Source organism: Talpa europaea, assembly GCF_964194135.1.
Source record: "Talpa europaea genome assembly, chromosome: 4".
NCBI classification, from domain to species: Eukaryota; Metazoa; Chordata; class Mammalia; order Eulipotyphla; family Talpidae; genus Talpa; species Talpa europaea.
The window spans coordinates 3,073,914-3,089,463 of NC_140070.1; the positions used below are offsets into that span (position 1 = coordinate 3,073,914).

General features: G+C 50.0%; 1 protein-coding gene across 3 annotated transcripts in view; it reads right to left on the bottom strand.

Annotated features, from left to right (window-relative positions):
- The window catches only part of MSRA (methionine sulfoxide reductase A), a gene marked incomplete at its 3' end in the record, with an annotated part of 244,577 nt that overhangs the window by 108,133 nt on the left and 120,894 nt on the right, over positions 1–15,550 (bottom strand). For 2 of the 3 annotated variants that reach the window (XM_084231529.1, XM_084231528.1), the window contains one exon: positions 11,997–12,116. The exons of the other annotated variant lie outside the window; for it this stretch is intronic. In XM_084231529.1, the coding sequence (XP_084087655.1) occupies positions 11,997–12,116 (120 nt within the window). The remainder of the gene's footprint in view (positions 1–11,996; positions 12,117–15,550) is intronic. 3 annotated transcript variants of the gene reach the window in all.

Here is a 15,550-nt window from a genome sequence, read left to right on the forward strand (position 1 = left end):
CAGCACATGACTGCAAGATGTTAACAAAAGGCAAAATGGCGGGGGGGAACTAGGGGAACTTTCTGCATTTCCTGCTCAGTTTTGTTGTCAGCCTAAAACTGCTCAAAGCATTAAAGTCTAAGTTTAAAAGCAATGCGTGGACGACACCTTCACACAGGCCACACCTCACATGGGCTGTACCTTTGCGGAGACAAAGCCCACTCTGGCTGCTCAGTGGCGTCTGCCCCAGCACGTTACGTTCACAGAGGAGGCGACTGACTCCCGCACGCTCAGCAGAGCTGCTGACACGAGCATAAATGGATTTGGAGAGTGGGCAGCAACTTAAAAACGTGCCGATTCATTCATTGTACCATCAAATGGAAAGGTTGCAGGCACCCGGAAACCAATACCGTGTTCGTGGTGCACAACCTACATCTAACCAGAGAATGTTTCAGTTTAACACTGTTTGGTCTCTGAATGAAGGCTGCGCCTTGCAGTTTGTACTGCATTTTGAAAATTGAATCACAGTGTTCAGACTTTTCCAGAAAGTTATTTTGCACTTTGTGCTTAGAAATAAAATTCAGGAAATTTATTTCAATACACTGTGCACGTCCATCAACTATCCCAGGGTTATTTCCTCTTCCAGGGCTCTGAATGGCACAGGACTACCACACTCAGAAGTGACACAGTAACATCAGGCCTTACGACACGAACCGCAGACAATAAATACTCATACAAAACATATCATGTACATGTGCATGCACATGCGTGCACACACACACGCACACAATGAATTTCCTTCACTCCCTTATTGAATTTCATTCCCTTTTCTTCCACAAGCACAGGCTTCATTCACATCCTCTCAGACCACAGGCACCTCTGCCACTGGGTCAACACGATGTGTCCTAGGATTTTCCACGAGATCCCGCGGTGTCCAATTCATGCGATGGATGGTCCATCTGCTGCCCTAATGCCAGGCCACGTGACCAGTCCATCTGTGCTGCCGACCTTCGCCCACCAGGCTCCTGTGCATGCATGGGGAGGGGGTCTCTCTCCTGTGCTGCTTCTCTGAACCACAGATCCTGCGCTACTTTCTACCCACACCTTTGAATATCCAAAATCAGCTTCCTTGGGATGCCCACCCCACCACACCGCCCCCTGTATGTGGCTTTCTCCATTTTACAGCCTGAGTCTCCACGGTGGACAGATGGTTTCCCCAGAGCAACTTCAAACTATCAAGCAGCCGAACACACCTTCAACAAGGTGACGGGTGTTTTTCTCCCGGTGCACAAGGACACACGAGGTCAGGCACCGTCAGACCCTCTTCCCAGCAGGCAGCTCGGCTGGTAGGGGCGCGGGCGGGCGTGACAGCAGCTGACAGTCATGGGGGCTGAGGGTGGGGAAGAAGCCCTAGTGACAGGGAGCAGGGGATGCTCTGGGCCCCGCTGACATGAGAACCGAACCTTGCACAAAAGCCACCTGGGCTTAGGGCTACCGGGTGCGCCAGGTGCCCGGGTCACCTCAAGAATAGAGGGGACGGGCTCTCTCTGGATGGCCCCCCTGGCAGTCCCAGGATTCCTGTGATACCCAGCACATCCCAGCAGGCAGCCTGGGAGCCAGCACTGTGTTTGACCGGGGTGGGGGGGGAGGTGAGGGGAGAGCGGAGGGGAAGGTCTCCTCGGCTGCTGTCTAGGCTGAGCGCCTGAGCACTGCTGGGAGGCAGCGTGCAGGAACGTCGCGGCTTAATGCGGTGTACTGCAGGAAGGGACGGAGCAGGATCTCTGTGACGGAGCACACGGAGTAAAGGAGGCGCCCTGGAGCCCTCAGTGGTTTTCAGGCTTTTATTGGGATTTTACTGGGTACACAGCGGGCAGGGGTGCCGGGAGGCTGGTAGGCCTCCCAGCCCCCAGCAAGTCGTCACTCTTTCTGGGCTCCCCGGCCTTCTCTGCTTCTCTCTCACTCTCTCTTTTGCTCTCATTCTCTCTGCTTCTGCTCTTCCTCTGGCACCCCGTGACGCCGCCCTTATAAGCCCAGTCTCAGCCCAGGTGAATCCCATCTATGTACGTCCACACCCCACTCCAGGCGCCGCCATCAGGCCTGCATTCGGGACCGCAGGGATCCATCATCCATCCTAATGGCGGGAGGGCAGAAAAGCCTGATGCTTTTTCACTTCCCCTACAGTGGCTTTCAGAGGAACCTAAGGCGCTCAAGAAAGGCACACGTGAAATGCCTTTATGGAAATGAAGGACACAAAAGTGTCGAGGAGATACCCAGAAATACAAGCCATGATTTCTTTTCAAAAGAAACGCCATCAGAAGAGGCTGCTAGTTAGCGGGGGCCATGGGAGCAGTGGCCGGGCCCGGCTCCCTCGCTGTGGAGGGCGGCGCTGAGGCTGCTCCGTCACAGGCCCAGACAAAGGCCCGTGGGGGTGCTCGCAGGCTTCGTGAACGGGTGGCCATGTGAGCTGCTGTGGAGTGTCTGGAGAGCGCCAGGCTATTAATCATCTCCTGGACATCGGCCTTGTGACTGTTCAGGGCGACGGCTCTCACAGCCACCCTGGAGTTGACGTGTGAGGCTCCTTGGCTAGAGGGGGAGGGGCGGAGGGGGAGGAAACAGAAGAGGAGGAAGGCGACAGGGCTGACGCGCAGGTGGACGCAGGCCCTCACCTGCAAAGACGTGGGGTCAGCCCCGGCCCCGGGGTAGCCAGCTGGAGCCGCAACTAGGTGCACCCCAGCCGAGGCTTTCTAGCAAAGCCGGGCCGCAGCCAGGGTCTCGGGATCCGAGTGACTCAGTGTAGGGTAAGGTAAAAAGTATCAGGCTTTTCTGCCCTCCCGCCATTAGGATAGATGACGGATCTGTGGTCCTGAATGCAGGCCTGATGGCGGCACCTGGGGTGGGGTGTGGGCATACGTAGATGGGACTCACCTGGGGACGCCAGCAGAAGCAGAGAAACAGAACAGAGCAGAACCACACGAGAAGCAGAGAGAAGGACCAGAGAACACCAGAGAGCCCAGACAGAGTGCAGACTTGCTGGGGGCTGGGAGACCTGCCAGCCTCCCGGCCCCCCTTCCCCCCCAGCATCCCAGCCCGCCATATACCTGGTGAATCCCAATAAAAGCCTGCAAAAGGCACCGAGGACTCTCTGGACTCCTTCTTTACCCGGTCTGCTGGATCAGAAAACCTGCTCAGTGCCCATCCTGCCCCTACACTCAGGCTGACGAGGCCCAGGCAGGGTGCCAAGCAGCAGCCACTCTTCCGAGGCTGCTCTCCTAGCGAGCGTGGCCCTCTGCTCTCCAGGCCCTCTGTGGCTGCAGTGAGCCCCTAGGACTGCAATCTGGCCCCGGCAAATGGGCAGCTACTGACCTTGAGAGCTGTTTTTAATGTAACTTAGGGGACAAATGAGAGAAAGAAACTGCATTCTAAGGCTCTGAAAAGTTTCAGTCACTGTGAAGGAATTAAGGCCCAGGGTATCACATAAAATTCCAGAAGCTCACCCGTGAGGCCGCTGCCTCGTGGCGCATTGTGGCTTGTTCCCATGATGAGAAGCATCAGCGAAGGCGCCTCCATCAACTGCTTCTGCAGTTTCATCTGAGAGCTGCTTGCTCCCGCAAGTTCCTCTGACTCTCCTAACTGGCTGAGCATGCAGTCCCGAAGCAATGAAAGGATGACCTCTCTCCAGGGCTGGGCGAGTGCGACATGCATGTAGTATTGCTCCCTTCCGCTGACTTTATTTCCACTGAAATCACCTGTTAGATGTTACCATCTAATCAGATCAGATGAGCTGAATGTTGACATCTAACTGCTGAAAGTCCATCATTCTGCTGACCGCTGACCACCACACCTGTTCCCAGAGAGAGATGGGCTGGAGAGAAGGGAAATACCAAGGTCCTATGAAAAACAGGCAGGCGTGCAATCGTCTTCAGGGAACCCACAAACCACCAAAGTGCATTCACTGCCCCGAGCCCCCTTAAGGCCAAAGGACAGATGAGCCATCACTGGAGTCTTGGGGGGGGGGCAGGCCCACAGGGGTGGAACCCCTCCTTCTTCCCGTGCACCTGCCTGTCAGGGTCTTCAAAGCTACTGAAAGTCTCATTCCCCGGGGTGTCCAGTGCTGGCTTGAAATCCTCTGGCAGCCTCCAGGCGTCTCAAGCAAAATGTGCTCATGGCGATTTTGTTCCAGCTTTGGGGAATCTGAGCCGCTCTTCAGCCTGGTGGTCCCACCCAGGTAGGTCAGAGACCCCTAATTTTGTCCAGATGCTGCGTGAGAGCCCCAGCTCCAATTTTAGAAGCGAGGGAAGCGGAAGCAGCGGTGAGCGGATGACTGCTGAGGCCTTGGGCACGCCTGGCAGGCAAGCCAATCTGCAAACCGCCAGACAGGGCAGGTCCTGTGGCCACCGCCGGGGCTGGATACACTGGCCGCAGAGGCTCTGACAGCGGGAGGGGAGGAAGCAAGGCAACCAGGCTTGCTCCCGTTTCAAGATTCCCCTTCTCCCTCCTAGTCCTGGCAGATACAGAGGAGGCCATAGCCTCCGCTACCAGCAGGGCCCCCGCAGCGCTCTCTCCGTGGCCCCCGACCCGCCCAGGGGCTGACAGCGTGGGCAGCAGCCGGCAGGCACAGGCCTGTCTACTGGAACCCCCTCGAAATCGAAACATTTCAGCTGAGCAGCCATCCCCACTCTGAGTCCCTGGTTCCCAGCCCCATGGAAGGGGGCCGTTGTTGATACAGGCTTGACCTCCTTTCGGGAGTCCAGAAACACCGTTTGGGAAGGGAAATTTTCAACGCTTTCTCTCCACTCTGCCTCCCGCATCACTCTCCGTCAGGCTCGCTGGCCTTATATCTGGCTAGAAAGTCAGCTCAGTAGTTTTGAAACAATGTGAACAACTTCTGAATAAAAGAATGCTGGGGAGGCGGACAATGTCTGATGGAGCTGGAAGCCATGCGTGAGCCTCCAAGCAGCTGGAATCTTTGTCAGTCCGGGTGCTTCCCTGTGGCGGGGTCCCCCAAGCGCTGTCCCGGAGCCCCGGGCTCTCTGGTCGCCGTTTTGAAAGGCAGTGGGCGAGAAGATGGCAAAGTCCCTTCAGGGCCTGAGGCCCTGGACCCCTGACCTGGGCCTCAGGACTTCCAACCCTGGCCCTTCAGAGGGGTGCCCCTTGTCAAGAAGCCAATGTTATCTTTCCCAGTGACTGAGCCTTAGAAAGCCAAAGCAGCAGTTCCCTGCGACCCATGTCGTCCTTTGGGCACTGGGTCACTCCCTGGCCGGCCCTGGCAAGCCTGGGCGGGTGGAGGAGCCGCGTGAGCTCCTGGGGTGATAGCCGAGCCCCAGGATCCCTGGCCTTGGGGCTTGCTTTCTGCCCCTGGTGTTTGAAAGAGATCATTTTTCATTACCTGCTCCAAGGTCAAGGTCAATTTTATGTCTGCAATAAGAGGAACAAAAAGTGATCAAATTGCTTATAGCGAGAACTGAACGCCAGCGTTCCTGCCTTTTAGGGTTATGTCAATAACTTGGTAATTTACCTTGACTGACATTGAAGTGAGTACAATAAGCCTTACTATGCACTAAAAAGAGATTTAATGTAGTCTGTGAGGAATTTAGAGAGAGTTTTACATGGCTTGATAAAATCTGCTAATAACAGAATTCATCACTACTTTGAAGAAAGGCATCATTAATCTCGCGCGAGATACAAAGACATGTACATCCACCCAAACACTTCAGAAATTAAGCCCAGCGAGAAAAGTACACCGAGTTGCTTTCTATTCGCAGAGAAATTATTCACGGCGCCCAAGCCCCTGGCGGGAGGCGCTGGGACGCGCCTTTGCAGAGGGGCGCGCACCTGCCCGCCCCGCACAGGCCCGCAGGGGCCGGCACGGCCGCCTCCGGTCAGCAACACGCCCGGGGCCCAGCACGATGGAAGGCGATGCCCTCCATTTTCTAGACTATTTCCAATTCAAAATAGCTGTTTCAAGTGAGAACCTCGCCGCCCATCCACAGGCGTCGGCGCGGGCCCACTCTGCACTGTCGGGGGGGCAGGGCCCGGCGCCCCGGCCCGGTGGCTCGGGCTCCCGACGCCCCCCCCCCAGCACCCCCCAGAGCACCCCGTGGGTGCCAGTGCTGGCGGCAGGTTTTCCGTGGTGCTGGGTGCCCGGGTTCCACATTCTCTTTCAGGCGTCGCGATGCGGTGCCACTTGGCTGTATGTATTTCTAAAGGCCTTGAATAGACTAATAAACATGGAATTGTTCTGAACATCTGTAAGATACGAAAAGATAACCCAGTGAATGAACATCCTGGGTTTTCTTGCCAGCAATGGGGTTGTTTGTCCTTAGGCTAATGCACGGAAATTAACCCAGAATGCTTCTCCACGGCAGAATGTCTTTTCATATTTTCATCTGTATAGTCGTTATTATAAAATGTAGGACTAATTCTCTATCTAATTCTCCATCAGGGTATTCAGGGCGCTGAATAGCTCAATTACTTCTAAAATCCACGTAGTAAAGCAGCAGCAGCCAGTTTATCAGCTGGCTTGCGTCACACTTTTGGGGACTGTGTGTGTGTGTGCACACGTGTGCGTGTGTAAGTGTGTAAAGAGAAAGCCAGGGTCAGCACAACTCTTTAAAACAAAAGTGAAAGACCAAGCTTCCACGTGACCTAGGAAAAGGGCTCGGAAGGCAGCCACCAGCGCCACAGCCCACCGCCCCTGGCACCCAGAGCAGGGGGCACAGGACACAGCCCCAGCGAATGCCGCACCAGCATAATCGAGAAAGCCAAAGCCGGCGTGAAACGTAGGCTCCGCGTGGCTCTCCCGTCCCGGGCTCCATGGGTTACCGGCGTCAGGCTCACCCTGAGCCCCAAATGTCCCAATCGTGGGTGGAAATGAATTTTAGGAACAGAACAGCGGCCCCTACGACTCAAGGACAGCCCAATACACCTGGCAGGGACAGGGCCAAGCAGGGGCCGTGGGAGAGGCTCCCGCACCGCCCAGCTCCCCAGCCGCACTGCAGTTCCAGGGGCGGGAGCCGGGTGGGCAGGTCTGGGCGAGGCCGGTTTCCCAGCCTTTGAGGTCCAGGTTCTGTGTTAACTGACACAGGAAGGAAGTTTAAGTGCCTGTTACAGGAAAATGTTCACATTTAAAACAACTTTAAGTGAATGGGTGGGCATGCTAGGGATATGCATTTCCGGGGAAATGTAAGGAAGCAACAAGTGTCCTCACCCATATGATCTAGCCTTTGACTCTCAGCTTTAAAGGCCAAAGTCTTCCTCTAAAAAGCCATTTTTATCATTTAATTCAACCCAAGGTTAAGTCAATTTGGATAGAATGACCCATGCAGACTAAACTCATAATAGACAGAGCCGCATCCCAGCTGGCATCGAATTGAATCCGGAATGAGTATCAGAACTGTCTGGCTGACCAGTTTGTTCTCATTGCAATTTCTTCCTGTAACTCTTCTCTACAGGACAAAAGAACTTTCTATAGAGCCTGGATCAGATGAGAGGAGTTAGTGATAAAACATAATGGTGTCAGGCTCTGGCATCACGGGGTCATGGTATCTGCCCAACAGCTCAGCCCTCCCAAGGCTACCCACAGGGCTCCAGCGGGATTCCCTCGCCCAGGCTGGCCCGACCAAGGTCCTGTCTTTTTCCTTGTTAGCACACCAGGCTTCCATCGGGTTCCTCCTCATTCCTGCAGGCCCAGAAGGCTGGATCTCTCTAAGTGACTGCCACACCTGCTCTGATGCGACACAGCTTGTCTAAGCCTCGTGCTCCCAGAGGCAACTTCATTGAAAATTCTTGAGGAATGGTTGCCCCTGCTGTCTTTGATGTGTACAGGCTCGGTCCCTTCAGGCCACCCAGCTTGTAGCCAACATACTGGAGAGCCACTGACAAGTGTTCTGCATGCGTGTCAGAGTCTACTCAGCCGTGAGTCACCATGGGGTGACCTCTCCTGGCTGCTGCTGGATGCAGCCCATCTTCGGACACACCAGCTCCCCAGGCCAGCTCAGGTTTCAGACTCAACAGCTTTTACAACTCAAGGCAGTGACTCTTATGCAACCTGTCTGGACACACACCTGCTTTTACACTCACATATACACTCGTGCTCACTCAGCTCCCGAGGCTGTGCACACCCACTCACAAATAGGCATGGCAAAGTAGAGTCTGTGGTTGTGTTGCACCGTCTCGTAAACACCCAGCTGTGTGCCGGCTCAGCGCCCTGGGAGTGCTGGCATCCAAAAGCACCTGCTAGATGGGGGCAGGGAGTGGTCAAGCAACCCTGTGGGCTTTGAGACCCCTCCTGAGAACTACCCTGTCATTCCAGCACCTGCCCCAAGAGGTCAAATGGTGCCTTAGCTCAAATGTGTGTGGCCCCTGGCACACAACCCAAGCCTCTCCGCAAGGACGGGGAGAAGGAAGGAAGTTCTTACAAATACCCCCGGGTAGTGGGCCGTCTTATAAACTTTATTACAATCACGAGAATAAGCAATTTTGAAATTAATGCCAATATGGAACACAGACTAGCGTTTCCCTCACACAAAACCTCAGCAGTTATAAGCCACCTCAGTGGAGCCTGGGTTTATCTCTTTCGCTCGTCAGACCCCCCAGGCTGCACATGTTGGACAAGGCTTTGAGCACCCAAGGCCTCAGCAGGGAGGCCTCGCCAGTATAACCTCCTTGCTGGCTCCCTCCTCTCCTTGGTCAGAACTCCTTAATTAGCTGCTTGCCATAATTACTCTAGCAGGGGACCTTGTTTGTTCTCTTTCCCCGCTACTCCCAGGGATCTGAGGGCCCTACCACTTCTGGGCCAGAGGGACCTTCTATCAGCTTCTCTTGCCTTTTTGTTTTTTCCTTTCATGATCAGAACAACAGAGGGGGAAAAAAAAAAAGCCTGGGGAAAGAAATCATCTCTCCTTCTGTGTCTGGGTAAGGCTCTATAACTATCTTTTTCCAATCAGGACTGAGTTTCCATGACAACCACGCTGCCGATGCCACCGCTGCCTTAGCAGGTAGCGTGCACATCAAACAGAGAATTCCTCGCCAGCCCCGTGGCGTCTGCACTCCCACTGCCGCAGGCCCCGTACGCCGCCCTGTGCGCGCCCTGTGTCTGAAAAGGGTTTTGTCCTTTATCCTTCTAAGCAGCAGAAAGACCAAAAAATAAATTGCTAGGTGCTTTCCCTACAGTAATCACTAGATAGCACATCAACATATTGAAAAATCCAGCAGGGGCAGAGATGGAAGAGAATGCGCGGCTTGGAGGGACGTGTGTCTGCGCCATGGGAGAAAAGCTGCTGTGACACAGCCGGCAGCTGGCACCTTGGTCACGGGGAACCCTTGGCAGGCGTTGGAGCCAGCACTAAGGAGCATGGGGCTCCCGCGGTGGCAGCCCCGGGAAGTTACATCGCCTCTCTGAGCCTCAACTCTCCGTCTTGAAGATTAGATGAGAAAAAAGCAAAGGCACAAAAAGAACTCATCACAGTGTGGCACATAGTAGGACTGCAACAGGGCAGCAGTCACTGTGAAGGTGAAGAGCTAAGCTGAAGGAACACAGGTGCTCAAGCAGCCGTGGCTCTAAGTGACGCTGCCATCTTGCCGTGGGGTAGAAAGGACTGGCAGTAGATATTTGGAGGTTTTCTTAGCACCCTTTTCTCTTACGCTATTAAGCTATGTCTGCAATTATAGGAAGGAATCTCTTCATTCCCATTCCTGAGACTTAAGAGGATACACCTGGGCAATCTCTAGGGTTCATGTGAATCTCTCTATTTATAGCTCTGCATAAGCATTTGTTTAATTTTGAAACAGAAGCAATGGAAAAATGGATTAACCATTAAAGTGTTCACTTGTCCACATTCTCAACACGATCAGAATATTCCAATTCTCCTCCAGAGGCAAGAAAAATAAGAATGTACCTATTTTTGTGATATTTTCATTGCTGCATAGCTCAAATTTCATTTCAAAGTCAAAATCCGCACTGTAGCAAGCACATGGAGGTGCTCCTTGTTGCGCAAGCTCCCAGGGCCCAGTAGCCACCCCGATGCAATGCCCTCAGTGACTGCCAGGCCTGACACACACAACACCCACTCAGGTCTTTCCTCAAAGAGAGAAAACTGTTCTGGTATTTTTAAAATTCCTTCAATAGTCGACTACATGTCTAGATAAACTTTATTAAGAGTTCTTAAGATGGTGAATAAAATATTCTTTTTAAAATGTGTTTTACCGTTTGGATGGTCCTCAAAAAATTAAAAATAGAACTATCATACAATCCAACACCCTCCTTCTGGATATGCATGCAAAGGAAATAGAAACAGGATCACAAAGGAAATAAAAACAGGATCTCAAAGAGCTACCACACCCATGTTCACTGCAGCACGATTCACAATAGCCAAGGCAGCGACCCAAGAGGTCCTCGACGGATGAGTGGGAAGAGAAATTGTGTGTTTGTGTGTGTATTTGTGTGTGTAACTGATTATTATACAGCCTTAAAAGTGAAGGAAATTCTGCCATTTACCACCACGAGGATGAAACTGGAGGACATTATACTAAGTGAAATTAGACAAAGAAAAGAAACTGTTGCCTGATCTCACTTATATGTGGAATCTAAAAAAATCAAAATCAGTGAAGCAGAGAGCAGAATGGTGAGTATCAGGAGAGGGGGGTGGGGAGGTATGAACTACTTCTCAAAATCTAATGTCCACTATGGTGACAATAATTAATAGGACTGTATCATATACTTGAAATTTACTACACCAGCAGATTGCAGGTTTGATCCCACCAAAAAAAAAAAAAAAGTATCAAAGAGATAGAAGAGTGAATTAGTTTGACTGTGGTCACCCTGGTCTATATACACCAAAACATTATATCTCAAATTTACATATTTTTTATTTTTAAAAAGTTTTTTTAAGAAAACAAAAGAGTGTGTCTTAAATGCTACCTGAGCTGGTAGCAAAGCAAAGGAAATCCCTGAAGCCCAGAAACAAAAAACACATCAGAAAGGGTGTCTGATATTGAAGCTAGAATTTGCTCTGGCAGCAAATGCACCCGCCTGCCCTGCAAACCTCGGGCTGAGGTCTAGGCAAATTCCTCTCTGTGAAGGGGCAGACGGTGGGCACTTAGATGTTGCAGGCCCAAGTGTCTTCTTTGCGACCAATGAACTCTACCACTGCAGCGTGAGAGAATTCACTGAAAATCACACATTAATGGGCACGGCTGTGTTTGAATAAAACTATATTTACATAAGCAGGTACTGGGTAGGACTTAGCCTGGCGGCCAAAGTGTTCCAATCCCTTCATTATAGCCCAGATCTTAATGTGTTTCTCTCAAGAAAATAGTTTGGTACATGACACACTTGTCCCACAGGGCAGACTGTTACAGGAATGGTCCCAGTTTCTTCACACCTCCCTAGACATCTGTCATGGGAGAGTCCACATTGACTCTGGGCCAGACCATGTGACTTGCTTTGGCCAGGAGGACAGTAGTAAGACACAGACAGAGACTAGAAAAGCTTGAGCAGAATGGATCTTGGCCTCTGCTGCTGGTCCTGGGGTCTCTGCATCCGCCATCGTGTACACTGGCCTAGATCAGTGTGCTGAAGACACGTGGCTCCTCATCCCCAGCATCCCAGCCAACAGCAAGCATTATCCAACAACCAACTGCCCAGCATGAGTCAAGCCATTCTAGAACATCTGGCTCCCAGCTGTCTGGAGTACCTGAGCCCAAGAAGACCAGCAAAAGAACCGCCAAGGTGAGGCCAGCGTAAGTGGCTGATCTACAGACCCATAGCAGATAAACAACTGTTTTAGTGATTAAGTTTAGGGGTGATTGTTCTGAAGCAAAAGCTAAAGGACACATTCCTTGGGAAGCTTATTATCTTCTAAAAATTCGACCAACAAGTATATTTACATAAATGAAAAAGAGAAGCCTAAGGGGGCACAGAAAGTTCTATTTCCATTCCAAAGATCCCGGGGCTCCTGGCAGCAGGGACAAGTCCTTCCTTGTCCTCCCAGTAGCTCTACTGAGCAAATTCTTCCTACCTGAGCACACTTCTTTATAAGTAGGGTTGGCAGTGTAGCCTCCAGCAAAACCAACTTGAGTTGAATAGACTCCTTTTAGGGTCCAGAATTTCCTCTCGGCTCCCCAGAAGCAGCCCATTCCTAGGAGAAACATGAGACACTGATCAGTCCTTTGTCGAAGCAAGATGATCGCTGCAAAGCAGGAGTCCCGCTGCGCCAGGGAAGAGAAACCGCGCCTGTCATTTGGCAATCAAACATGGCCGAGATTTTATATTCTATTAAAGGAAGAATGAAACAATTTTTAGGTTATTTGCACAGCACATGTCTTTGCTGTCTTTGTGAAAAACCTTAGAAAACCTCAAATTTGCAAGGCATTTGTAAAGCCCCGCCTTGCTAGGTAACAGAGGGAAGGCTCACGGAGGTGGTGACTGCCACGCTGGATTCATCGCGGAGCCGACAGAACAGAATAATTTGTATTAAGAATAGAGATTTATTTAATGATCAGCTCCCTGGTCATGCTTGTAAAGTTCTTTTTAAGAAAGTAAGTTTCTACTAAATTATGGATTTAAATGGAAAACACATCGCAGATTGGTGCAGCATTCAATTAACAATTTCACGTGTGTTCCGTTCCTTTAGCATGTGAAGTCACTACGAAGTTAGACGTGACGAGCGCCTGCCCGCTGAAACGACACCTTTGTGAGTCCCGGGGTCATGAAGAATGCAGACAGAGAAGGGGCGAGCGGGCGGCGCGCTCAGCAACACCAGCCGCGTTCCTTCCACCCCTTCACACACGGCTCCTCTCAGCAGTTCCTGGGCTCCTGTGACTGCAGGATGGAAAAGAAGACCCAGGGATACACGCACCTCCACACGCTGAAGGCGCCATGGCACAGTCTCCTGGGCTCCCGTGCTTTCTACCAAGAGTTTCTAAACTGGCCACCCGGCTATTCTGTGGCCAGTTTCCACATGGAAACAGGATGACGGCTGCGCCCACGTTTTATGCCGTCACCCGTCAGTAAGATCGAGGACAGAACGACAGTTAGCAAATTAATAGATGCCTCCACCTTCTACAGTCGCTAGGTTTTTGGAGTGGATGACGGTGCTGAGAGGAAAATGAGAAGTTTTCTGAAATACTTGACATTTCACTATTCTACTGGAAAAATTCTGAGCAACAATAACCAAAAAGCATTATACATTATACAAAAATATATTTGCTCAAATGTGAGGGGAAATACACCAATCAGAAATAGGCTAACAGCTCAAAACATTATAGAGCCAAATAACGAAACCTAACGCAGTAAAACATCATTGTGATGACAACGCAACTTGTAAATATACATCTATGACTACATCACGTTACTTAGGGAAAACACAATTCTATGTGTATTTTTTACAACTACAAAAAAAATTCTTACCAAAATAGACTAGGAGGAGATAGACAAAGTTCTAACTATGATTTTATTACAGTGCAGAAAGTACTGGAATATTTTCTCACTTTTCAAGTCTGTGTGTAATAGGGTCACGTCTTTAAAATATGAAAAAATACAAACACGTTGTTAAAGGAAAACAAAAATTTCTAAAAAAAAAAACCCCATAAGCCAATGCAATCATTGAGCTATATTCCCTTTGATACCACTTCTTTGTTTACAAGTGAATGGCTTACTGCAACTTAATATAAATAAGTATTTATTGAGTATGTATGAAATTGAGTATCCTCTAGTCTCTGGAATAAAGATCCATTGTTCATTTAATGTCACTGCATTCCTGCAATGTAGGGATTTTATTAGCCAGAGTTCGCCACGAGAACAGAACCCTGCAGAAATGCCCTCACAGGCGCATCCAGAACAACGCCTCACAGCTCTCTGGGCATCCCTTAGCCCGTCAAGGGGATACACAAAACTACCCGTCACCCATCGATAATGGACTTGCTGGACAAGAAAGGGTGAAAAGCCAGCTGTCAGCGCTACTGAACAGAAAAGGCCCCCAAGACATCCAGGCGCTGCACCGGGAGTCAAGGCGGCCAGGGGGTGGGGTGGGGCGGCTCCAGCCCCTGGAGTGTGGAAGTTCAGTGACCGGTGAGTGAGGTTATTTTTGGGCCGCAGGGAACTAGCAGGGCCGGCGCTGGCTCCTTACGTAGGCTGAGTCCCGCTCAGAGGGCCTCGCTCTTCAGACCATCATCCTCATGGTACAGATTTTCAAACTTTAAACTGATCTTGGCTAAACCAAACAAATAATTTGCTGGAAGTAGAGAGATAAGTAATTCCCTTCTGATGTTTAGCAGAGATTCTGAACAGACCCTGATGGAGAGAAGATGGCCGGGCTCCACCTGCGCAAAGACACAGACCTGGTACACAGCACATGTCAAAAGTTCTGGAAAGGCGCTTGACTAGCAGTTGTTATAGGAATAAAACTCCTCCTTGAAGCATTCTCTTATTCTGAGTATGTGTGGGTGTGCGCACGTGCGTGCACACATGTGGGTGTGTGTGCAAAGAAAACAGACTTATTTATGGCAGAATTTCTCAGAACTTATAAGAGTCCAGTAATCAAAATGGAAATCATCAAAGACACAGCAGCCGCTATTTCCTTTAAATTATTTTTTATCCTTTTATTATCAAATAAAACACAGACACAGGAAAGCCACACAAGGCAGAGGCATCCTCAGTGCATCATTCCTGGGTGGACGCCCCAGTACACACCACCTGTGTCAGACCAGAGCTTTGCCATATGCCCTAGAAATCCCCCATTTCACACACACTCACAACCCCTTCCTTATCCCCAAAGTAACCGCTGTCTGACTTTTCAAATAATCATGTTTGTGTTTTTTTTTTATATTTTTATGAGTCAAGCATTCATCCTGATACTATAAGTTGGTCTTGCTCATCTTTTCAAATTTGGTCCTTAAGTTCTTTCGATGTGTTGCTCTCCCCTCTTTTCCATTTATTTACTGATGAACATGAGTCACATGACCTGCTATTGCCCATAATCTAGATTTTGTTAACTGCCTTCTGTGGCACATTTTGATGTCTTCCTCTAGATGCAGTATTTGCTGCAAATTTGCAGCTCAATATAATCAGATTCCAGAGGCATCAATATAATCAGATTCCAGTCTCTGGCAAAACCATAGGTAGCAGAATGTCCATTTTTTAGCTTATTTTTTAGTGTTATCAAAATATTATTGACATGATATCGTGAGAACCTAAGGTGTACAATGTAACAATCTGACACACGTATATATTGCCAAAGTATCAGCACACCACCTTAAGATTTCTAAACAGTTTCATCACCTCACAATTACTTTTTTTCCCTAAGAACATTTAGGATATCCTCTCATCAAATTTCAAGTATGTAATACAATTTTATTAACTGTACTCACCACACCGAGTATCATAATCCAAAACTTACTCCTCTTGTAAGCAGAAGTTTGTCCAATGCTTTTGACCAACACCCGCCCGTACAGATGCTTAAGTTTTTATTTGTGGCTCAACTTCTCGATCTTTTCCTTTGTAATTTGCGCTCTTTGCGCATCTGGCATGAGAAGTCCTTCCTTACATTAAGGTTGTAAAGATAATATCGTATAT